General features: G+C 41.4%; 1 protein-coding gene across 1 annotated transcript in view; it reads left to right on the top strand.

Annotated features, from left to right (window-relative positions):
• TENM1 (teneurin transmembrane protein 1) overlaps positions 1-22,512 on the top strand; it is a 556,826-nt gene extending 534,314 nt beyond the window's left edge. Inside the window, exons 28-32 of the mRNA XM_032592148.1 lie at positions 6,078-6,374; positions 13,152-13,539; positions 14,364-15,584; positions 16,389-16,531; positions 17,938-22,512. Coding sequence (XP_032448039.1) covers positions 6,078-6,374; positions 13,152-13,539; positions 14,364-15,584; positions 16,389-16,531; positions 17,938-18,696 — 2,808 coding nt within the window. The 3' untranslated portion in view covers positions 18,697-22,512. The remainder of the gene's footprint in view (positions 1-6,077; positions 6,375-13,151; positions 13,540-14,363; positions 15,585-16,388; positions 16,532-17,937) is intronic.
• Positions 22,513-25,453: the final 2,941 nt, after the last annotated feature.

The following is a 25,453-nucleotide window of genomic DNA, read 5'->3' as shown; positions in this document are numbered from 1 at the left end:
GGCTGGTGTAATACTTAAATGCGTATAAAAACAGATGAAGAGGAGAAAACACAGACCTAAGTTTAATAACATGTATACCTCCTGTGTACATGAGAGACCCAGGAAAACTGAGTAGATCCCCAGTTCGCTGAAGCCAATGCCTTAAGTAACACCTCCAGCTAGACAAAAGATATTGGAGGTGAGGAGTCAGTTATGGGAGGTTACCAGGAAAACAACACTAAACAAGGGTGTAGTTTATGTAATTTTAAATCCTCACCTTCTCCATTGCTAAGAGTTTCTAGAGATTTAGTCATTCCCCACTTTCTGATACAGGGAGACACCCTTCCAAATGGAAATTCCCCTTAAAAATGCAAATGGTCAACTTCACAGTTTTTTTAAGAGCTTCTCCTGTGTCTGCTTCTTAAAAATAATCGGCCTAAAATATGCCAAGGAGGCATAATTTGTGGTGGCAAATTCTTATCCCATGCAGAATTTTTGTATTATTTATTATTTTCTGTATTATTTATTATCTGTTATTTTATTATTTATTTCCCATGGAAATAAAGATGGATGCTCCACACTTAGGTCAAAGGCGATTATTGTCTTTCAGGCAAACTAGTGTTTGTATGAACATGGAGCTTTCCCAACTTTGCTCAAGACCCCAACAGTCATTGGCAATCAGCCTAAGTTTGGATTCCTGCCAAAATGGCCGGAGCATATAAGCTCTCCATGATGAGGGTGGGAGAGCCCACCCGGAAAAGCATACTCCTTCCCAGCCTTCTCACACTTAGTTTCCACAGGAGACTCGGGGGGACTCCATGGCATCTTCTATTCAACTTCATCCACTTTCACCTCTAGCTGAATTTTACACTACCTTCTCTTTTGGGTTCCTGGACTCAATTCCAGTGTGGGAGGTGGAGTTAACCCACACCAACAAGCAATTCTTGGGACACCAGCTGACTGTCCTACAAGTCAATTTAATTCTGACACTATCTACCAAGAGATAGCATCAGACTCCACGGGTTAAGGGTTCAGTCCTACAAAACTGCCCCCTGCCCACTACTTAGACGCCAGTCGGTCCCAAGTCTAAGTTGTTACCAGTGCTTCTGACAGACTGGCTATAAACCAGAGGTTCCCACAACCCTTTCCTTGGGTTTGATTAATTTGCTACAGCAGCTCACAGGACTTAGAAATATTTTACTTACTAGATCACCAGTTTGTTATAATGGGTAGAACTCAGGAAGAGCCGGATGGAACTGACGCAGAGGGCAGGGTATGGGGAAGGGTGTGGAGCTTCTGTGCCCTCCAGGTGCACCACTCTCCCAGCTTCTACACTTGTTCACCAGCCCAGGAGCAGGCCGACCTATTCTTTGGGTTTGTTTGTTTTCGGGGGGGGGGGGGGGGGGGGAGGGGTGGGGGAGTGGGGAGAAAGAGTGAGCATGAGCAGGAGAGGGGCAGAGGGAAAGAGAATCTTAAGCAGGCTCCACACTCAGCACAGAGCCTGACATGGGGCTCGATCCCATGACCCTGGGATCATGACCTGAACCGAAATCAAGAGTCAGATGCTCTACCGACTGAGCCACCCAGGCACCCCTCCTTTGCGTTTTTATGGAGACTTCATTACTTAGGAAAGATTGATTAAATCATTGGCTATTGACAACTGATTCAACCTCCAATCACTCCCTCGTTCTCCAGAGGTTTGGAGGGAGGTACTAGAAGTACCAACCCTCTAATCACCCTGTTGGTTTCCCAGGCAACCAGTCCCCATTCGTAGGTCACCAGAGAGCCCTCCAAATGTCACTTCATTAACATAACAAAAGGCAGCTTTATCACTCTTATCATAGGAGATTCCAAAGGTTTTAGGAGCTTTGTGCCGGGACCCGGGCGGAACACCAAATATATATTTCTTACAAATCACAATATCACACTTTGCAAACCTCTTTGAAACTAGTTTTCTGGCAGCATCTGAATATCAGAGCACATTATCCGGAAAAAGAGAAGCATGGTTGCCGACGACGTATTGACAGGCAGAGAAAGAACATTGGGCCGTCTTCGTCTGCTTTGTACCACTTACCAGTGATCCCTGCCTGTGTCACGGTAACGACTTTATTAAGAAATGTGTTCTTGAGTAGTGAACTTACTCTATCAGACAAATAAAACCACAAATTTAGTTGAACTGGAAATCACTTGTTACTTTGCCTCTTTAACTATCATTATAACATAAATTGTAACAGTTACAACCGTCTCTGGGAGTACACGGATATTTTACAGCTATTGTAAATGAGCGGTATTACAGTTGGAGATATGTGGCTATAAAACCACAGGAAAGGTAGTTGAAGAAAGAACACCTGGTTACGTATAGGTTTCCAAGCCCTGCGTATCAAAAGACAGAAAATATGTGCTTCACTATCACCTTTTAAGGAATAACAGCAGGTTACTGTATATTTATGCACTACAGCGCTGCACACATTGGCTACAGATGGTTTAAAGAGTCCTGATTCCCAACCTGTGTGTGGCTCTATTCCGTGAATTAAACCCACCCCTGAGACCAACAGCACTTCCTTTCAAATAATTTAGGGATCTCATCTCTAGTCTTCTGGATAGAATTCATGGCGTGGAACATTTGCTAGGTCCTAATTTTGTTTGTTTGCAGAAGCTCAAAATTAAAGGCAAATATCATTAGTCCCAGCTGACTGATGAAGAAACTGAACCAAAAGAGACGTTTTAAAGCAAAATGCCACACCCCAGTAGTAAAAGGACAAACGTCATGAATAGACAATTCATAGAAGACATACATGTGGCCAATAAAATTAAAAAAAGACTCAACCTCACTACTTAGCAAATTTTTTTTAACTTTTTTTAATGTTTATTTATTTTTGAGAGAGAGAGACAGAGTGCGAGTGGGAGAGAAGCAGAGAGAGAGGGAGACAGAATCCGAAGCAGGCTCCAGGCTGAGCTGTCAGCACAGGGCCCCATGCGGGACTTGAACTCGTGAACTGCGAGATCATGACCTGAGCTGAAGTCAGACATTTAACTGACTGAGCCAACCAGGCACCCCGTATTACGAGTCTTTAATATGTTCTCATTTCACACCTATTGAATTCTGTACTAAGTAAATACTTATTTATAAAAATGTTCAACAAAATATTAAATATGAAAGAATAACAAAAAGTAAAAACTCTAATTTCTAACAATAGGAAAAAGGATAAATAATTATCATGTAATAAGACACTAGGCAACCGTTAAAATTCACATTTTAACAATATTTAATAATATGAGGAATGCTCATAATAAAACATTAGCTAAAAAAGTAGGACATAGAACTTTCAAGTACAACCTTAGTTGTATTTTTCAGTATATACACAGATTATTCAAGAAAGTGAGATGGATGGAATGTAGCAAAGTATTAGCAGTGATTAGCATTAGAGGGTGAGATGACAGGTAATTACTTTCTTTTTCTATTTCTATATTTTCCAGTGTTTCTGCAATGAAAAAAAATACCACTTTTATGATGGAGCATGGGGTTTGAGGAAATTATTTTGAAAACCAAAGTGAGCAAGGGAACACAGGACTTAGAAATGCGAATGTTGGCTTTGCAGTTGTAGGGGCGGGAAATTGTTCCCTTCTTCCTTTCTAGATTCTTTGGTTGGTCTAATAAAATTCACGTGAGGGGCGCCTGGGTGGCGCAGTCGGTTAAGCGTCCGACTTCAGCCAGGTCACGATCTCGCGGTCCGTGAGTTCGAGCCCCGCGTCAGGCTCTGGGCTGATGGCTCAGAGCCTGGAGCCTGTTTCCGATTCTGTGTCTCCCTCTCTCTCTGCCCCTCCCCCGTTCATGCTCTGTCTCTCTCCCAAATATAAATAAACGTTGAAAAAAAAAATTTAAAAAAAAAAAAATTCACGTGAGACAGATTAATATTAAAGAGGAAAACCAATTTAATTTTGCACTTATGGAAACCCCACAAAAACACAAGAGGCTCAAAGACAAGCAATATGAGGCTTCTAGACCATCCTGAACTAAGATATGAGAGAGGGTGCCTGGGGCTCCAGGGCGGGGAGGAGGGTAATTCACAGGATGAGGAGGAGAATAAGAGCAGATGTTTAGTAATTACACGTTGGTCCTGCCATACAGATAGGTCATTCCGATAAAAAGTAATCTCGGGTAATAGCTCTGTTCCTGAACCAGGCCTCCTATCTAACTGAATTCTTTTAGGTAGTTAAGGAAGGGATCAAAGTTTTTCTTAAACCTGCTGGGTCTTCACTGACCTCAGCTCAAAATGATACGCGTGCCAAAGTGGCACGTTTTGGGTGGCATATTCTCCTCCCTTTCACAGTTATCTGGCCACTAAGATAAGAACTGTCTTTGGATCCGACTTCCACGTGGAATCCTAAAAACACCTGAACTCAGATACAGAGAATAAATTGGTGGTTGTGGGACAGGGGGTGGGGGACAGGAAGGGAAATGGGTGAAGGTGATCAAAAGTATAAACTTCCAGTTATAAAATAGATAAGTCCTGGGGATGTAACGCACAACACGGTGACTACAGTTAATAGGACTGTGTCATACATTTGAAAGCGGCTGAGAGAGTACATCTTAAAAGTTCGCATCACAAGACAAAAAAATGTGTAACTGTGTGGAGATGAATGCTGATGAGACTTATTCTGGTGATCACTTCACAATATATACAAATACTGAGTCGTTGTGCTGTACGCCTGAAACTAATGTTGTATGTTAATTATATCTCAAAGAATGAAAAGAAAAATTTTTAAGTAAAAAAATTTTTAAAAATCTCATTCTGAACTGAGATTTGAAAATTGGACTCTTGAGACTTGTAGAGGCTTCACGACTGGGTTTCAGAGCCCCTCTTGAGATTTCGTGTAAAACATTCCTGTTTGTGTGTCCGTGCATTTTTCTGGGGGCACGGTACAGAGCTTTAAGGTATTTAAAGGGATCCTTGTCCACAGAAGTTAAAAATGAACATAGAGTTTAGCTGAGTAGTGAGTGAATCAGCTTAGTTCAACTATGATTAATGTAGTCAAGCCCTATTGTCGGTTTCTCTCCTTTCCTCATTAGCCAGATATTTAACATGCTGTTCCAGATCACACTGCAATTCCTACAGATATAAATCTAGTACACCAAACTACAGTCACCTTGGAATCTGACACACGGCCCATGCAAAAGCCTAACCTAAATGAAAAAAAGTAATTATATTTTTAAAATAACAATCGCTAATAATATTTTTACATTTCTCCAGGTATCTGTATATGTAGTCTTATAATACAGTGGTAATATCACTCCCATTTCACAGATAAGAAAACTAAGCCCCTGATAGAAGAAATGACTTGGTGTACAGGCAAGCAGCTAATTAAATGGCTCCTGAGTCCTGGGTCACTGCTGCGGACACTTGTCAAAGTCTCTCCTTTTTCATTTGAAGGACAGCAGAATTTGCCACGCTAAAATATGCCTTTTTGGCATAAAGATTATTGTGGACTGATTTTAAGAAACAGCAGATACAGGAGAAGCTCTGAAACCCGAGTAGAAGTTACCCTTTTGGAAGAGGCATTTGCTGTTTATCAGGGAAATCTCCATGTGTAAGGGCGTCTCCCTCTCTGTACCAGGAAGAGGAGGATGGCCCTAAATCTTTAGAAACTCTTACAGTGGAAAAGGTGAGGACTTAAATCTGCATAAAAACCATACCCTGGGGCGCCTGGGTGGCGCAGTCGGTTAAGCGTCCGACTTCAGCCAGGTCACGATCTCACGGTCTGTGAGTTCGAGCCCCGCGTCAGGCTCTGGGCTGATGGCTCAGAGCCTGGAGCCTGTTTCCGATTCTGTGTCTCCCTCTCTCTCTGCCCCTCCCCCGTTCATGCTCTGTCTCTGTCTGTCCCAAAAAAAAAAAAAAAAAAAAAAAAAAAACCATACCCTGGTTTACTGTGCTTTGCCTGAAAACCTCCCGTATCTGGCCTTCCCTCCTCCCCACCGCCAACATCTTCTTTGGTCTTTCACTCCAGGTGGATTTAAGGTGTTGGCTGCACGATTGTGAACGCAGTTGATGAGACGAACCGAAGCAGTGCTTAAAAGGTATCTTATATCTGTTTTGTAGGCCCATAACCGAAACCTGCTGTCCATAGATTTTGACCACATAACTCGCACGGGAAAGATCTACGATGACCACCGGAAATTCACCCTTCGAATTCTTTACGACCAGACGGGACGACCTATTCTGTGGTCTCCCGTAAGCAGATACAATGAAGTGAACATCACATATTCACCTTCGGGGTTGGTGACATTCATTCAAAGAGGGACGTGGAATGAAAAAATGGAATATGACCAGAGTGGAAAAATAATTTCAAGAACTTGGGCTGATGGGAAAATTTGGAGCTATACCTACTTGGAAAAGGTAAGTATGTAAGGACAAGAAACTACTTCTGAGTTTCTGAATGAGAATATTGCAAATGGTCCTAGTTACCGATCTTGGCGAGGAGACGTACAGGAGAAAAAAGTCTGTTCTCGCTGTTCGGCTCTGTTCAAGTAACAACAACAAAATGAATGTATACGGAGAAGCTGTTTTTCAGCTGAAAACTTTCCCCAACTGCACACTCTGCCAGGTACTCTTTCAAACTGAAGTCAGGATAATGGCTTAGCTTTCTCCTTATTTGAGCGTATTTGCTACCGCTCTTGAAAAGGTATCTTCATTATTATGAAAGCTCACACTGAGGTAAAATAAGTGGAAAATTATAAAATTGTGTGTTAATGTGTCTCAGCTCTGGAGAAGAGCCTCTTACACAGAGGATCAGGAATTCGGATTTTGTTAGGATAATCGGTGAAGTTTTAGTAGTATCCATTTCAGGACTAATTTTCACAAGTAATCAGTCTGAGCAAATGGTGGCAGTGGGGCCTCATTGGTGACAGTCCTTTGTGTACAGTGAGTCTCCAGCAGCACCTGTAACGGGAGCCTGGGGCCTCCCGTCTGGCAGACATAGACAATGATTTTAATCCCACCACCGGAACCATTTATCAGACAGCCACCACATAGCAAAATGGTTTCTGGCCACATCAGCAGCAGAGAACAGTAAGGGAAATTGATTTCTATCCCTCCATCTCAATTTCTGATGTGCTAAGATGGTGTCTCTTGTTTCCCAAATCTATCCGTTCAACTGGATTCATCAGTCCTGAATGAATTTCTGGGAAAATTGAAAAATGCTTTCCCTTGAGGATTTAAGGATAATCACAGCAAGTTAACGCCTAAAAGTTCTTACAGAAGTCATAGGAACTCATAGCTCACATGACAGATTTTCGCTATTTGCACCAAATAATGCCAAGCCTTTCTCTCTAGTTTTTTAATGTTTATTTACTTTTGAGAGAGAGAGAGAGAGAGAGAGAGTGCAATCAGGGGAGGAGCAGAGAGAGAGGGAGACACAGAATCGGAAGCAGGCTCCAGGCTCTGAGCCGTCAGCACAGAGCCTGACGCAGGGCTCGAACCCATGAACCGTGAGATCATGACCTGAGCCGAAGTCAGACACTTAACCGACTGAAGCACCCAGGCACCCCAATGCCAAGCCTTTCTGACACACTCCCCAAAGTTTCGAAGGAAAAGAAGCGTGCCAAAGGTTGTATGTCACCATAAAACTGTAACTACTTCCCAGAAGCAGTTGCTAGAGAATTTGCCAAATTGCAAATGCCTAGGAGATAAAACAGAATTCTACTTGGGAGTCAGGGTAAAGAAGGGAGTCCTCTGCTATATCCACCCCTTGTCTGCTGAAGAAATAGATCAAATCTATCATCTGTACTCTATGCTGGGAACATCTGAATCTTACAGAGTAGGTCTTTCCTCTTGAATTTTGGTAACAAGAATGATTTGCAAAATCCTATGGCTCATGTCCTACGAAGCGCTAAACATGGTACAAAATTAAATGAATGCCATTACATGGGAGACGCATGTAGCAACCTTCATATGAAAAAAAGATGCCAGGGTTGCCTGGGTGGCTCAGTCGGTTAAGCATTCAACTCTTAATCTCGGCTCAGGTCATGATCTCGCGGTTCTTGGGTCTGAGCCCCACATGGGGCTCTACGCTGACAGCGTGGAGCCTGCTTGGGATTGTGTCTCTCCTTCTATCTGCCCCCCCACCCCCGCTTGTTCTTCCTTTGTCTGTCTCTCGCTTTCTCTGTCTCTCTCTCTGTCTCTCAAAAATAAATAAACATATTGTAAATTTTTTTGAAAAGATGCCCCTGATTATTAGATTATAAGCTGATTTGTTTTTCGAGGAATGAGGACGCGTTTGCACTGACCCCTCCGCAGGTCGCACATGTGGCTAGTGAAGTAGCCAACACTCCCTAGGAGCCGCATGGGTTTGAACTCCTAACCCCAGCTTCATTAGCGCGTAGTTTGCACACTGAGCTCCAACTGCCTGTGGACAGTTGCGTCTGAGTCTCTAAGACTTTTCCTTTATGCTGTCTGTACAAAAACGAAAAAGCCTATTGAAAACCTAATGTTTAGCCCTGAGTGTAGCCTCTTTGACACCAAGGAAGCGATTTTATTGTTTCTCTTTTCTGAATTAGCTGATTATTTCATCGAACTTTCCTCAGCAAAGAATCACGTGAAGTAAACTTCACATAAGTTCTCTTTGCTACAGAAACTTAGTTGGCAATAACTCTTTAAAAGCAAAACAAGGGCGCCTGGGTGGCGCAGTCGGTTAAGCGTCCGACTTCAGCCAGGTCACGATCTCGCGGTCCGTGAGTTCGAGCCCCACGTCAGGCTCTGGGCTGATGGCTCGGAGCCTGGAGCCTGTTTCCGATTCTGTGTCTCCCTCTGTCTCTGCCCCTCCCCCGTTCATGCTCTGTCTCTCTCTGTCCCAAAAATAAATAAAAACGTTGAAGAAAAAAAAATAAATAAAAAAAATAAATAAAAGCAAAACAAACAAAAAACCCCAACTCTATCCTGCAGTGGACAGAAATAAGACCTGACTGATGTGTCACGTATCAAGAGAAGCCCTAGTGACTTCCAGAGACTAGTTTACTGACCAGCGAGACAAGCCCAAATCACGTGTGCCTTTTAGTTGACTTTTGTCCCTTTCTTGAGTTCACGTTTAATTTGTTCTCTAATTAAAAAGTAGCTCCTGACTTCAGCAATCCTATTATGCAAAACTCAGAACGTGCAAAGCCCACAATTTTGGAATGGCTCTTTACTTTCCAAAAAATCATGTATCATGAGATGGAGTTTATTAACATTATAATTACCAGCAATAATAATGCATTCAATGAATAGATGTGATGATTAAGTGAAATAACTTAATATAAAGCACCCAGGACATCTTTCAATAAAAGTTAGTTCCTTTCCATTTCCATTTGCATTATAGCATTTATTTTTCAGTCCAGAACAAACGCCACTTACTTGCTGCTCCTGGTAGGTAAATTCAAACAAGGAAGGAAAGGAGGAAGGAAAATGAAGGAAGAAAAAAAGAAAATTAAAGCATTTTTCAAATTGTGATGCTAGAAAGAAGAAAAGGGGGGGAAGCATATTGAATTTTACCAAAGTCCAACTTCCATGTAGCTTTTCCAGTGAAGTGATGAGGTTCTGTGTCTTCTTGTGCTCTTTTCTGTCCTCTGTGACATGGCCTTTGCTGGCACGTTCTTTCACTACGTGTGGGGCAGAGCAAACACAAAGACACTGGCTCTCATAGTATATTTTAAAGTAAGGATTCTCGGGGCGCCTGGGTGGCTCAGTCGGTTAAGCGTCCGACTTCAGCTCAGATCATGATCTCACAGTCCGTGAGTTGGAGCGCCCCTTCGGGCTCTGTGCTGACAGCTCAGAGCCCGGAGCCTGCTTCCGATTCTGTGTCTCCCTCTCTCTCTGCCGCTCCCCTGCTCATGTTCTGTCTCTCTGTGTCTCAAAAATAAATAAAAACGTTAAAAAAAATTTTTTTTAAGTAAGGATTCTCAAGCTTGAAAACGTAGACCTCATTTTATATCTCAAAATCCATCTGGTGTTATCTCTGTAAATTTGCTTGCCATCCCTATACCATGTTATATTCAAAACAACAGCAGATAGTTCACCTTAACGTGCAGAAATTTTGTCCAAATTACATGACTTCCGCTAGAGCAGGTGAAAGATACATGTATCATTTTCATGCACAATGGTCTCCAAGCCATTAGAAGAAAAATAATTTGGGTAATAGCTGCGGTTGCTTAAAGGATCTCTTCTCTATTAAAAAAATCAATTATTGTTTCTTAAATTTTCTCTATGTGGTCATTAATTCTCTATCTTGATTTATGAGACTTCTCTGAGTTAATTATATTTTGAAGACTTGTGGGGCTAAAATTTTGTATTACAGTAAATGTAAATCTTTCGGTTTCCTAAAATCGTTCTTAAGGACTTCATTTTTAAAATGCATTTAAAGATATTTTATAATCATTTAATAAGATGCTTTAGCCTGATACATTTACACAAAATTGCCTCTTTGGGGCTGAAATTTCCAAAGGCTGCCTCAGGGGATACAATACACGGTACGTAGCTTGAGCTTCCAGGTGGCCCCACACTGCCATCTGGTGGTTGTTCAAATGCTTTAGCTTTACAAATTTCTACCATCTCTCATTTCTATCTAGTCTCGTTCAAATGAATATCCATGCTTGTTCTTTCTTTCTTCTTTACAATGCTCTCTTTTAGGATCCCACAACCAATTAAAAAAATACAAAGTCTCCCACTCTATTGTTTGCACTCCTAAGAAATGGCCTTTTATCCCGCCGTAGCAGCACTGTGGGCACTGGATGGACTCATAGGCATTGTTACTGAACAAACTGATAATAATGCCCACCCAAAGTGAAAAGGCAGCCAAGTGAGAGCTAAATGGTATTCTGGCAACACCACAGTTACATTCACGAGATTCCTAATCGCATCATCCGCATTCTCGCCACTGGCAGAAAGCTTTAAAACGGACCGGGGAGCTTTTGAGAGAGCACGGCATCAGCACCACCTAGGAACGGGGTCAGGCAGTGGTTCACTGCAGCGCAGTGGATGAGACGGGAGCGGGGGGGGGGGGGGGGGGGGGGGACAGTGGCGATGTGCTACAAATGTTTGGCAGGGCGCATACAGCGACTGGGAAAGGCATGGCCCAGGCAGGCTGGTACGAGATAATGCGTGGGAGCCATATGGTGATTGTCCCTGGCCTGCATCGCAGGTGACAGATGTCATTTGCTCGTGGCAAACTGACAGAACAGAGTGGAAAGGAGCTAAGAAATCGGACTGGGAGCATAGGGTAATGCAAAGGCATCTTCCGCCAGCTGCCCCCAGGGTCTGTGGGTTCTGCCTCGGTCAAGGACATGGTTCTCCCTTCGTGTCCTCATGCCCACACAGAAAAGCCAAGTCTCCTGCCTCTCTGTTCAGTGGGAGTGCCTCTGTTTTGGAGCTGCGTGTTGTCCACAGGTGATGAGGTGACAGGGTTTCCGCACGCAGCTCTGTACCCGCGAGGCAGAGTACTTGGTGGGGAAAAACAGGATGAACAAAGGAGAAAATAACTGCTGACTTTGACTTCACGGTCCTGACATGCGATTCCAAATCAATAATTCTCAGAAGGGCAGGGAGGATATGCAGTTTCAAGAAATACATTTAATATTAGAATCTAGTTTCATGTTTAGAAGGTTTAAGTGTACATTATGTGTGCTTATGCAATTTGTATTCATAAATATTAATGTAATTTATGTTTAGAAAATGAAAAGATACCTATCATTTACATAACACAAACTTCAGAAAATAAAGCTCAACTAAATCCTTTTGCTTGATAAGGTAATTTTCAAAAAGGAAAGGGAAAAGCGTCCTTAGAGTGTTACATGAGAATCTCCGGGGCTGAGAGTTTTTTTAATTTTTATTAAAAGATGAGATTTAAATGCTTTTCAGTTAGAAATAGGATGGAGTCCCCTGTAAAACAGTGTTCCTTCTATGTTTGTATTTAAAGTTAAAATAAGGTAAAACCAATATTAGTGAAATACCTAATTACATGCGAGGCATTACACCTCAACAAATAACTGTTTCTGAAATACGGATCAGTTTGGAAGAAAGGGGTTGTATATCCAGAGAATTCTTCACTTCTAATGGCATGTTCCCCTAATATAGTTTAAAATATGAATTGCTTGTCAACTACAGTCCAATATTTTTAAAACGTCAACTATAGGGGCTCCCGGCAGGCTCAGTCAGAACATGCGACTCTTGATCTCAAGGTTGTAAGTTCGAGCCCCACGTTGGACGTAGAGATCACTTAAAAATAAAATTTTGAAAAAATGTCAACGGTACTCAAATAAAAAACCAAATAAAACACAAATTGCGAAGCAGTAATAATGACATTTTGCGTACAACTTTTGAGGAAGACATTTACGACTATGTGAAGTCAATGAATACTTTTTTGGTGACCATAACTCCACATGTGGCATGCCTCCCCCTCCATTTACCTCCCTCCAGTCCATCGCCACGTGGATGCTTCTCCGCAAACAGTAACCTTTCTGGAATATTGACTGCTTCTCCCAGCTGTGCCAGCACCCGGCCCTTTGACTTGCTTTCAGTGGTTCCCTGTGGCCAACATGTTTAAGTCCGGTCTCTAGCATGGCTTAGAAAGCCCAGCATAATCTGGACCCAGCCTACTTAACTGGCCTTGTCTCTTGCCAGTCACCATCCCCTCCCCTCCGACACACCCACGCTCTGGCCACATGAAATTGCTCTCATCCTCTGAAAAGCCATCTCTCTTATCCAGCCCCTCACAATGCTGTGCTCTTGTCAGGGGCACTCTCTCCCTACCCTGCGCCCCCCCCCCCCCGTTTCCTTTCCTTCACCCGGCCAAGCCTTGGTCATTCTTTAGGTCTCGACTCGGAAGTCACTTCCTCCAGGAAGCCTTTCCTCACCTCTTAAGTCTGGGTTAGCTATTCTTCCTCTGCTAGGCACCCTGTCCTTCCTCTGTCATAACACGTTTCACACTATATTGCAGTTGCTTGGTTGCTTGTCTTCCTCCTCCCTTAAACTGTAAGCTCCATAAGGTTAGACACCGTGACTGCCCACTACTGTATCCACTAGGGTCCACCACGGTGCCTGGCACGTAGTAAGTGCTCGATAAATCTGTGTTGAATGGATGAATGCGTTTCTTCTCCTCAACTTCAGTGGTACATAATACGCTATTTTGCCTTTGTCTCGTTTCAGTCTGTGATGCTTCTCTTACATAGCCAGAGGCGTTACATCTTTGAGTATGACCAATCAGACTGTCTGCTCTCGGTCACCATGCCTAGTATGGTGCGCCACAGCTTACAAACCATGCTTTCAGTGGGCTACTACCGGAACATCTACACCCCACCAGACAGTAGCACCTCTTTTATCCAAGACTACAGTCGAGATGGCCGACTGCTACAGACCCTGCATCTGGGAACAGGGCGCAGAGTGTTATACAAATACACCAAGCAAGCAAGGCTGTCTGAGATTCTCTATGATACCACTCAGGTCACATTAACCTATGAAGAGTCTTCTGGAGTGATTAAGACAATACACCTGATGCATGACGGCTTCATTTGCACAATCAGATATAGGCAAACAGGTTTGTTGTGAAACGGTGGGGATGTGTACAACCGTACCAGTATTATGAAATTTTTGCCGGCCACAGTGTGAAATAGAATCATCCTGCAGACATTCAATCCAACACGTGTTCCCTTTAGTTATTAAATTATCTTCCTTTGAAAATTAAAAACCTGCTATAGACTGCATGAAAGGTGATCCCTTAGGAAACCACCACACATCTCTTTGTCCCTGTCTTGGCTCTCAGAAACGTTGAGATCAGAGAACCTAGTCTGTGTGCTCATTTGTAGCTCACCACCAAATCATCCCAAAGGTGCAGCTGCAAGATTTGAGCCTCACTGAAACGAGCTCAAGCCCCATGTGACCTCTATAAGCCTCAGCTGATGGCAAAATATGTTCAAAAGTCAGAACTTTTGAATCTGTTTCATCCCTTGAGCTTGGAAAATGCCAAATTCAGTTACTTTAATGCTGGGCTTCGTGGAAATCTGACCTGCTGATTTTGTAGCACGGGTTAAATGAATTAAAAGCATTCTTGTCAGTGATTATAACAAGAAAGCGTGTTTATAATATCAGTTTCCTCACCCCAAGCTACCGGATGGGTTATTACTTACATAGGTCCTATAGTTAAATCATTCTATAACATACAGTATTTTTTCATATTTAATGACCACAACTGTGAGAGTACATATCTATGAGATGACACGCTTTCGGTATCAGAGGTCAACCTCTAATATCTTATTTCGAACATGAAAGCATTGCTGCTAAGGAAAATAACACGAGACCTTTCTGATCGTTCACCATTACGCATCTAGCTCTGTTCTCATTATTTTTATTTTGATTCCTCAGGACCTCTTATTGGACGCCAGATCTTCAGGTTCAGTGAAGAAGGTCTGGTGAATGCTCGGTTTGACTACAGCTACAACAACTTCCGCGTCACCAGCATGCAAGCTGTGATCAATGAAACCCCTTTGCCCATAGATCTGTACCGATATGTTGATGTTTCTGGTAGAACAGAGCAGTTTGGAAAATTCAGTGTAATTAATTACGATTTAAATCAGGTCATAACTACTACGGTGATGAAGCATACCAAGATCTTCAGCGCCAGCGGACAAGTTATCGAGGTCCAATACGAAATCCTAAAGGCAATTGCCTACTGGATGACTATTCAGTATGATAATATGGGGCGTATGGTGATATGTGATATAAGAGTGGGAGTGGATGCCAACATAACAAGATACTTCTACGAATACGATGCTGACGGGCAGCTGCAGACTGTGTCCGTAAATGACAAAACCCAGTGGCGTTACAGTTATGACCTGAATGGAAACATCAACCTCTTAAGCCACGGGAATAGTGCTCGTCTTACTCCTCTCCGATATGACCTCCGAGACCGCATCACCAGACTAGGAGAAATTCAGTATAAAATGGATGAAGATGGCTTTCTGCGGCAGAGGGGAAATGACATATTTGAATACAATTCTAATGGTCTGCTGCAGAAAGCCTACAATAAGGCTTCTGGCTGGACTGTGCAGTATTACTACGATGGGCTTGGGCGACGTGTCGCCAGTAAGTCCAGCCTAGGGCAGCACCTTCAGTTCTTTTATGCAGACCTTGCCAATCCCATAAGAATTACTCATTTGTACAACCACACGAGCTCAGAGATCACATCCCTGTATTACGATCTCCAAGGTCACCTCATTGCCATGGAGCTAAGCAGTGGTGAAGAATATTACGTAGCCTGTGATAATACGGGCACGCCACTGGCTGTGTTCAGCAGCCGAGGTCAGGTGATAAAAGAGATCTTGTATACGCCTTATGGAGATATCTACCATGACACTTACCCTGACTTTCAGGTCATCATTGGTTTTCATGGAGGACTCTATGATTTGCTTACTAAATTAGTGCACCTGGGACAAAGGGATTATGATGTTGTTGCTGGTAGGTGGACAACACCTAATCATCACATATGGAAACAGTTGAACCTCCTTCCTAAACCATTCAACCTCTACTCCTTTGAAAATAACTACCCAGTTGGCAAAATTCAAGATGTTGCAAAGTATACCACAGGTACAAAGCTTTACACTAAACTTGAAATAACTCGTTGGTGTTTATCACATAATCTCCGTGCCTTTGTAAATATGCTTCCTCTTCCTGCCAGTTAGCCCACAAGTTATTATGCAGTCACTCTCTTCCTTAGTTTTCTAGGGCAAGCAAAACTGTGCAGGTGGCATAGAACACGATGCTTTTGCATCCCAGTGCATCGTTTCTTTCCTTTTAAGCTTGCTGTTTGTAGTTTTCACTCTTCAAAGCTTATATGAATGGTTTCATTTAAAAACTTCACGATTATGTTCCATCAAATAAACCTAATATTACGGTCTGTGTGGCCTCAGTGCCACCACCACATTAAGAGATTCAATGTGGGCCGCCTGGGTGGCTCAGTCGGTTGAGCATCCGACTCTTGGTTTTGGCTCAGGTCATGATCTCACAGTTCGTGAGTTCAAACCCCACGTTGGGCTCCATGCTGACAGTGTGGAACCTGCTTGGGATTCTCTCTCTCCCTCCCTTTGTCTCTCTCTGCTCCCCTGCTTGCTCGCTCGCTCTCTCTCAAAAAATAAATTAAAAAAAAATTTTTTTTAAGAGTTTCAATGCTGTAAACCCAACCCATCTCTGTGATTCTCCACGAATCAAAAGGTTTCCCAGTAGAGAGTGGATCATAGGCTTTGGAGCAGGTGATAGAAGGGGGAGTTCTATCCCTAACTTCCCACTGGCTGAACATACTGAAGGCAGGGGAGGCATCATTCAAGCTTTCCGCAAAGGTTGTAAACTATGGGCTTCATCATTTGTTTTCCTTTTCTATTCTGTGCCTCACAGACATTGGAAGTTGGCTGGAGCTATTTGGTTTCCAGCTACACAATGTTCTACCTGGATTCCCCAAACCAGAATTAGAAAATTTGGAGTTAACTTATGAGCTTCTCCAGCTTCAGACAAAAACTCCAGAGTGGGATCCCGGAAAGGTTAGTAAAACTTTTACCGTCTCTATGTATCTGAAAAAACGAACAAACAAAACAAACCAAAAAACCAGAGGAGCATCCAACACCCCGAGATGGCATTAACATATATTTCCTTCCTTATTTTTGAGTCATCTTGAATATTCACTAAAATGTCCATGATTAATGAGGAGGCAGAAAAAAGCTTCCATGAGGAAAGGATCAGGGAATCGGAGCTTTTAGGAAAGACAAGGCCAATATGGCACTTAGTGACCTGCTGAAGTAGACAAACAAGAGGAAGTCAACTTTTAAAATTCTGCAACGGCCTACCAAGGGCAATTATGGACTCTGTATAGAGAAAACTGTTCACTGACAGATGTAAAATCTTCAGATTTCCAACAGCAAAATAATTTAGGGTGTGGTGCATTAAGAGCATGGGAAGAACAGAATTAAATTATTAAGAAAAAGTACATAAGATCAGTGAAGTGAAAGTAATAAAGAGTGTAGGGGTAAAGTCTCTGGGAAAAAGGAATGCCAGACTAGTCACGGTTTAACAGGTCATTTCATCAAGAGGATGAGGAACAAATGGAAACATGAAGTAACTTTTCCTTTCAATTGAAAGAAATAGAGGAGTGTCTCTTTGCAAAAAAAAAAAAATACTTCAGAATAAAACTGATATTTGGGTGGGAGGGCTTGAAATTTAAGTGTAAAAAATTATAAGGAAAAGGCAATTTTAAATGGGTGCTATAGGCTTATCCCTAAATACATATAATATGTAAAAGTAATTTTTATAATTAAAACGTCATTAAAAGTCCGTTTTGTAATTAAAAATCCTTTTTTAAAAAGTTAATAAAAATGTTGAAAATTGCTGAAGCCCTGTTATGGACACTTGGCGGTTCACGATTCTATTTCTTAGTATGTTTGAAAATGTCCACAATAGAAAGAGTTGTTTTTGGTTTTGTTTTGTTTTTAAGTCCTCATAAGAAGATCTTCTTGCTGCTTTGCTGTGGTTATTTATAAGATCATAATCTGTTTAAAGCCAAGAATAATGCCTTAAGCCATCTCTGCTCCTCACTGTGGCTAATGTATTACACCACGTACGGTAACAGATCGTATTAGTTACATTGGTGAAAACGAAAGGTCTTTGTTTTGGGGGAGCTGGCCCCATGTAACTTGAAGCGACTTTTGGCTCCAAGGTTCTAGTACATTTCCTTAGGTTTAACTCACCAAGACATCAAGAAATATAACCAGGTGGCCAAGTAACCTGTTAGTCTTGTCTTTGCCAAATCTCTGATGAAGAGAGTCCAAATTTATCTTGCTTTAAACTCACTCACCAGCACCGTAAAGCGAGAAGGTGCTTTCCACAGTCCCCAAGCATGACAGGTATCTGACCCTGTGCTGCATTTTTGCACTGTGCCTTTCTTCTCTCCTAGACTATCCTAGGTATTCAGTGTGAGCTCCAGAAACAGCTCAGGAATTTCATTTCCCTGGACCAACTTCCTATGACTCCCCGATACAATGATGGACGGTGCCTTGAAGGAGGGAAGCAACCGAGGTTTGCTGCTGTTCCTTCTGTTTTTGGAAAAGGTATAAAATTCGCCATCAAGGATGGCATAGTAACAGCCGATATTATAGGAGTAGCCAACGAAGATAGCAGGCGGCTTGCTGCCATTCTCAATAATGCTCATTACCTGGAAAACCTTCATTTTACCATAGAGGGGAGGGACACTCACTACTTCATTAAGCTTGGGTCTCTGGAGGAAGACCTGGTGCTCATCGGGAACACTGGGGGGAGGCGGATTCTAGAGAATGGTGTCAATGTCACTGTGTCCCAGATGACCTCTGTGTTGAATGGGAGGACTAGACGGTTTGCGGATATCCAGCTCCAGCACGGGGCTCTGTGCTTCAACATCCGGTATGGGACAACTGTCGAAGAGGAGAAGAATCACGTGCTGGAGATTGCCAGACAACGCGCGGTGGCCCAGGCCTGGACTAAGGAACAGAGAAGGCTGCAAGAAGGGGAGGAGGGTATTCGGGCATGGACAGAGGGGGAAAAGCAGCAGCTTTTGAGCACTGGGAGGGTACAAGGTTATGATGGGTATTTTGTTTTGTCTGTCGAGCAGTATTTAGAACTTTCTGACAGCGCCAACAATATTCACTTTATGAGACAGAGCGAAATAGGCAGGAGGTAACAAAAAACATCTCTGCCTTTGCGTCACCAAAGACTGCCTGTTTTTAAAACATAAAATGGTTTGTTGTATTGGTTTTCTAGATCAGAACTCTGTATATGTAAATATGGAGGAAAAACATATCCAACTGCCTTTCAATGTGACGGAAGATGGTATTTTAATATTGTTTGTCTAAACTCTTTAAGAAATGAGAGATTTTTAGTTCTTGTGTGGCAGTATTCAAAATAACACAAGTAAAACAGCTAAAAAAAAAAAAAAAGTTTCCAGAAAGCACCACTTTAAATTTGTCGAACCATGCACATGAGTTCAAGTATAAAGAACCCAAGGTTCTACGTATCTCTACTGTGACGCGAAAGTTTCACGTTTAACTGTTGGCAGAACTTGCGAGCTTTCTGAAAATGTGGTGCGATAGTGTTCTGAACCTTGCATTTCGAAAGACTGCCGGCCCTTTCGCATTTTCCAGATCCGTTATAGGAAACTTAACAAGTGGAAAATGGCGTCCGCCACCATCTCCCAGAGTCACGACCCATTTGCCCTTCCTCCCTGATTATTCCTCCTTGCTTGTTAAAGTAAATGCCATGTTGTTGTGCTGTGTTTTGGCGTGCGGTGGCCGGATTCTGCCTACCATGCTTCCCTGTGGGTGTGGTAACAGACTGAAATGCCACTATTTGCTCATGTGTACGTGATACCAAGGCAGCTGGCCAATGGAACGTCTCCTGCACAACCTGTTTTGACTCCATTTTTTCACCAAATTGTCTGGCTGTATTGGTGTCAGGTAAACATAGCTTCTATTAACCTGGGTAGGAATTACTCATCTATATATAGGGTGTGTTTTGGTCATAGTTTCACATTAGTGATTCCATATTTATACACTAATCCAATGGTTTTGTGCACACGAAAGGTAATTTACTACAAATGATTCTGGTACAGACAAAAAAAAAAAAACAAGAGGTTTTAGCAGGCATACATGCCTGGGATGCTGATAAATACATTCACTACTACTGCAGAAATTCAGAAGAGCCAAAACCTTAAAAAAAAAAAAAATAGACCTAGTACTAAGACGAAAGGAAAGCACCAAAGGGAACATCACAGTAGTTGCTGCCACATTGATTCATACCACTTAGATTTATCTTTCAAATGTACAATTCTGTATGGGACATCTCCCCTCCATAGTCAGGAAATTTAATTAAGTGAACCCTTTCCAATCGAAAACATTTCAACTGATTATAGAGAGGCAGACTGTTTTTTACCAAAACAATTGATACTTGAGTTATTTTAGTTCTCTGTCTTTACCCGTTTATTTTGATTTAATCATGTGTCCTGCCTAGGAAAATAACTATTTTCCAGAAAGGGTTATTTTTGTTCCATGATCATTTAAACTTTGGAAAAAGATCAGGATTAGTGTTAATATCAGTTGCGGTTCCTCAATCTTTATGAATCCTGTAGCAAAAAGAAGCCCCTTGGTGAGCTAGGAGATTTGTGCCCAGTGACAAAGAGACAGTTTGTAAAATGCCGCATAATTGTAAGTTACCACAAATGAAAAGACATGACAGCACAATGTGGCCTGCAGAAAATTCCCCTGAGCCAGCTTCAGCACTTTCATCCCTGGGTCTGGATATTTGCTATGTCTGAAGGAGGATTTATGATGGAGTGTTACAGTTTGGATTCTTTCCAGCTGCTACCTAAATGCAGTGTGGGGTCATTGCCTTGCTTGGTGATGACGGTTTCCTTTGAAAATATGCGAAGTCAGAATCCGGGCTCACGTTAAGGTTTGGAAAGAGTCTGGCTCCTCCACCAAGTAGAGGGAGGAAAAGGCAAGGACCCGCAGACAGTAGGGGAGGGTGTATTCAAACATTTCATTTTCAAAAACATCAGGTTGGGGTTACCACATTCTTACGTGTGTATTCTGAGAGACACAGAGAGACCGAGAGAGAATCCATGATGAACTCCTCTCTCTTTTTGATTGGAAGCACACCAGCTCAAGAGATTACTAATCCAGACTATAATCATATTATTTTTTTTTCTGAATCAGGCCCGTGTTAGTGGTATACTGTTTATTCGGGATGGGATTCTAAAATTATGAACCAACTTGTTGGAAATTTGAATACCTCCACACCAGCCTAAAAATAGACCTTATGTTCCTAGAACCTCTGATGTTCTTTTAAATCAATGGAAAAATAATTTGTGAACTGTATATAGAGAGTGCATTCATAAATGTGATGATGTATTTTATCACTAATCCAAGATGTCAATATTAGAGTCTATTTTGCTTATATTTTAAGCGATTATTATACTTTTTGCAATTCACTGATGATGTATCATTTTCAAACTGCTTTAAATATCCATTAGAAACAAATATTTGAGGCTTTTACTTAATAGTAATTACCTTGAACTGTGCATTTCTAGTTTGTAATACATATTTATTTAGTTTGTGCCTTTAGTTTCTTAAAGTTACATTTGTATTATATTCAGGAAATGCACTTTTTATCACTTATAGCTGTGGTTTTAATACTGCCTTGAACTATTATTACTCTCTTTACCTCTCCCGAAGTTTGTGGGAGGAAAGAGGAAAAAAAAAAAAAAACCCAAAAGGTTAGCGCTAATGCACAGTAAATCTAAGAGAAACATTTTGGCATTTCTTAATAAGAACGTGGAGACGTGGGGTACATCGTTCAGCTGAATACAAAGAATGCCGTCATTGATTTGTAATTCTGAAGTTTAAATTAGCGAAAGAACACTTTGTTTGCATTCCCTGATGAAAGTGAATGCATCTTACAGAGAAACACGAATTTCTCACACCCGGAGCACAGGCACAGGCAGCTGACACTGGACAGCCACACGCTATTCAAGTTAGAATGAGGGCACTCTAGTTGGGCTCTCATGAAGAACATTCTGGGCCGGAGGCAGGGAATACTCTGTGGTTGTTTCTTTTTCCTAGTTAGGCCCATTTTATTTGTTCTATTTTGTTCTGTTTTTACTCTTGCACTACAGTCTAGAGATCCAAATGAACTGCAAAGTTCAGTTTAGCAGACATTTAAATACATTTATTTTTAGTTGCCATTCTAATCATTATTGATTAGAAGCATGACTCCTGAAGGAAAGGGAAATAAAGCCCAATTCATAAATTAATTTCTAGCAAAACACTCTCCATATAAATAGGCATATGTTTTATTTTTAACCCAGCAAAACACTGTGTAAAATAAGCGTGTCCTTTACTGTCAATTTATCTAGAAGATCTATAATATAGAGACTATATATATAGAATATAATATATATACCACATAGCCAAATGTATAAAAACTTGACGATGTATAATTTGGAATTCACATGCTAACCACATAGAGAGGTATAAAATTGAATGATACTTTTTCTAAGATTTTTCTTTTTCATTGCGATCAACACCACGTCAAGCATCCTATCATGTTGTTCCTACTCTTTTTTCTTTTCTTTCCTCCTTTTAAAATATAGTTTTCACCAGTCCAGGCCCCACTGTAATATCACCTGAGAGAGTCAGGACAAAGTTTTTGCATTTATAAAGATATGTTCCTGTAAGGGCAATTGCAATGGAAGCAAAAGTACAGTAATCAAGTATTGAAAGAAACTTTTGGAAAGACTGGAGTGTATTATAGCTTGTGGAAAGACAGAAGGCTACAGACTGGATACAACATTCTTGTTTTCTTGGAGGAACTCACATACACACAGCTGACCTGACTAGTACTTCAGATTTCAGACTGCTCTTCCACAGCCTTCTGTAAGGTTCTTTATTCTGCAAAAGGGAAAAACAAAAAAAAAAAAACAAAAAAAAAAAAGAAAAAAAACAAAAAACAAAACAAAAAACAAAAAAAACACAAAAAAAACATTAAAAAAACACAAAAAAAACAAAAAAGCAAAACAAAAACAAAAAAACAGAAAACAACAAACAACAAAAAAGAATTCAAACACAAAATAGTGACTGTTATTTCAGTGTGTCCTTCATGTGAAAGCTATTAAGGACCAAACCTACTACTGTGTGTAAGAAGAAATTACTTCCTAAACAGTAACTGAAAATAGTTAGTTAAACTTGCTGTGGATTTTGTCTTGGCAGTTGTCATCTTACATTATTTGTCAAAGGAAATGTGTTTGGCAGTTAAAAATCTTTCCTTAGATTTAGTGGTGGACTTTAACCTCTTAAATAAATGTTAGTATATCAGATTGTGTCCTTGAAAAATATTTTACTTGTATGAATCATGACAATGTCTAAATCTTTACTATTCTTCTGGCAAAAGCATCGGTAAGAAAGAAGGTGAAAAAGAGAAGTATAGCCTTTACCGTCAGAAAAATATTCTTTTTAGCTGCTTACTTTCTCATGAGAAGTAAAGATGTTTACAGTGTATGCCAAGATTTTCAGTTTCTATATAACAACAGTTAGAGGTTCTAATCATACTGAAAATTGTGTTATAATGGCCTGAGCCGTGTTGCTAGGAAACAATAGGTCCCAATTTTGTATTCCTGCTCTCACTCCTGTGCTGAAAAGTGACTGGATACTGTACAGGTTCATGTTCTCTGGCTGCAGTTAAATGGTCTTTTGCATTTTGCTCTGGCTTTCAGGCCAGAAGCATGCATTTTTCTACAAGAGCATCACAACAACATGCTGTAAATATTTAAAGTTAAACATTATGTGTCGATATTTGAAAGAAAAAAGTACTTTGAATATTTCATTTTTAAAAAATAAAATTGCAAACGGTGTGTCCCATGTTATTCATGCGCCAAACTGCATTCTCAAGTATGTCTGGTCACCTGAGATATGAAAAGTAGCTCCCTAACAGGGAACAATAAAACCGCATCATCTTGAAAATGTAGGTGCAGAAATCAGAAAGGCACTAATCCTAAGCAGATGTCTCTTCATTTTTATTTTTCACACAAACAGGATCTCTGTCACAAATGCCCATTTAATAAAAAAAAAAAAGAAGACGAAGAGTAGCTGTTGCAAGTTTAAATGCCTCTAGGCTATTACTTTCAAAAAGGTTTCTTTCTCCTGTTGATGCCTTTCTGAGCAATGGAAAGAAAATGAAGAATTGCAAGACGGGTTGGGGAGAGCTAGGAGAGCCGGGCACCCAGATGCATTGGCAAAAAAGTGAATGGGGGAGAAAGGCAGTCGGGGGCGGGGCGGAGGGGGACTGAAAAAAAAAGAAAACAAAAAAACAGCTCCCACATACTGGGCCATTACAATGGCCATTTGGTACTTTTCACAAGAAGGTATTTACAAGTGACACTGGGAAAGCAAGGCCGATAGATCTTGCAAAATTCAACTTGGTGGTAATGGGACACCCATAGTCCAAACAAGTTGCTTGTTCCCAAAACTTGCTTAGAATTCTGGAATTTACACCACTCTCAGATGCCCTGCTGCCTTTTTTTAAATGCCTTTTTTTTTTTTTTTTTGAACTAGAGCGAGCACGAGCAAGGAAGGGACAGAGAGAGACAAAAGATCTGAAGGGGACTGTGCACTGACAACAGAGAGCCCGATGTGGAGCTCAAACTCACAAAATGGGAGGTCATGACCTGAGCCGAAGTCAGATGCTTAACTGACTGAGGTACCCAGGCGCCCCTTACACAGCGGTCTTCCCTTAGCCACGGTTTCACTTTCCACAGTTTTCAGCTACCCGCGGTAACCTACGGTCCAGAAGCAGAAGATCCTCCTCCTGACATACTGTCAGAAGGTCAATAGTAGCGTAACGCTATTATCACAAGCCTATGTCATTCCCCTCGCTTCATCTCATCACGTAGGCGTTTTATCATCTCACATCACCACGAGAAGAAGAGTACAGTACACTAAGAAATTTTGAGAGAGAGACCACATTCATGTAACTTTCATGTCAGTATATTGTTATAATTGTTCTCATTTGTTATTGACTATTGCTAATCTCTCGCTGTGCCTAATTTATGAATTAAACTTTGTCACGGATATATATGTACATATAGGAAAAAACATAGTATACATAAGATTTGGTACTATTCATGGTTTCGGGCATCCATGGGGGTCTTGGAACGCATCCCCCCGCATCTGGGGGAGGTGGGGACTACTGTACACAGATACAGTGAAAAGAGTCACGGAGCAGAAGACAATCTTATTGTTTCAACACAACCAATCAGCAAAAAGCAATGGTGTCAGTGGAGGGGTGGGAATATTAGTATCACCTGGTCATTTTTTTTTTTAAATACCCATCCCACCCCACCCTCAGAGTACAAAAAGAAAGAGGCAAGGGATGCCTGGGTGGCTCAGTCGGTTAAGCACCCGACTCGATCTACGCTCAGGTCATGATCTCGTGGTTCATGGCTTCGAGCCCTACATCAGGCTCCACGCTGACAGTGCAGAGCCGGCTTGGGATTCTTGCTCTTTCCTCTCTGTTTGCCCCTCCCTTTCTCGTGCTTTCTCTCTCTCGAAATAAATGAACAAAAACTTAAAAAAAAAGAAAAAGAGGCAAGAGCTCCTACATTGAGACAATTATTAAAGGAGACAGATTTCTCCATATTCCTTCCCTATTCACCCTCACTTTTAGAGATCTTCGAATATCAATGCTATTTAAATGTTTAGTAATATTACTACCTTAAATTTATATAATTCTAGTACCTGAGTAATCCTGGGAGGTGAGCGAGACTTCATTTTTCCAACGTGGCAAACGCAACAATGGTAACAGACTGACTTACCTAAGACCACTCGAATAATCTGACAGAGCTGAAAAAAATTCAGATCTCGAGTTTATGTTGATGGGCTCTCTCCAGT

This window comes from Lynx canadensis, chromosome X (assembly GCF_007474595.2).
Source record: "Lynx canadensis isolate LIC74 chromosome X, mLynCan4.pri.v2, whole genome shotgun sequence".
Taxonomy (NCBI): domain Eukaryota; kingdom Metazoa; phylum Chordata; class Mammalia; order Carnivora; family Felidae; genus Lynx; species Lynx canadensis.
This window is presented reverse-complemented; position numbering and strand designations above follow the sequence as displayed.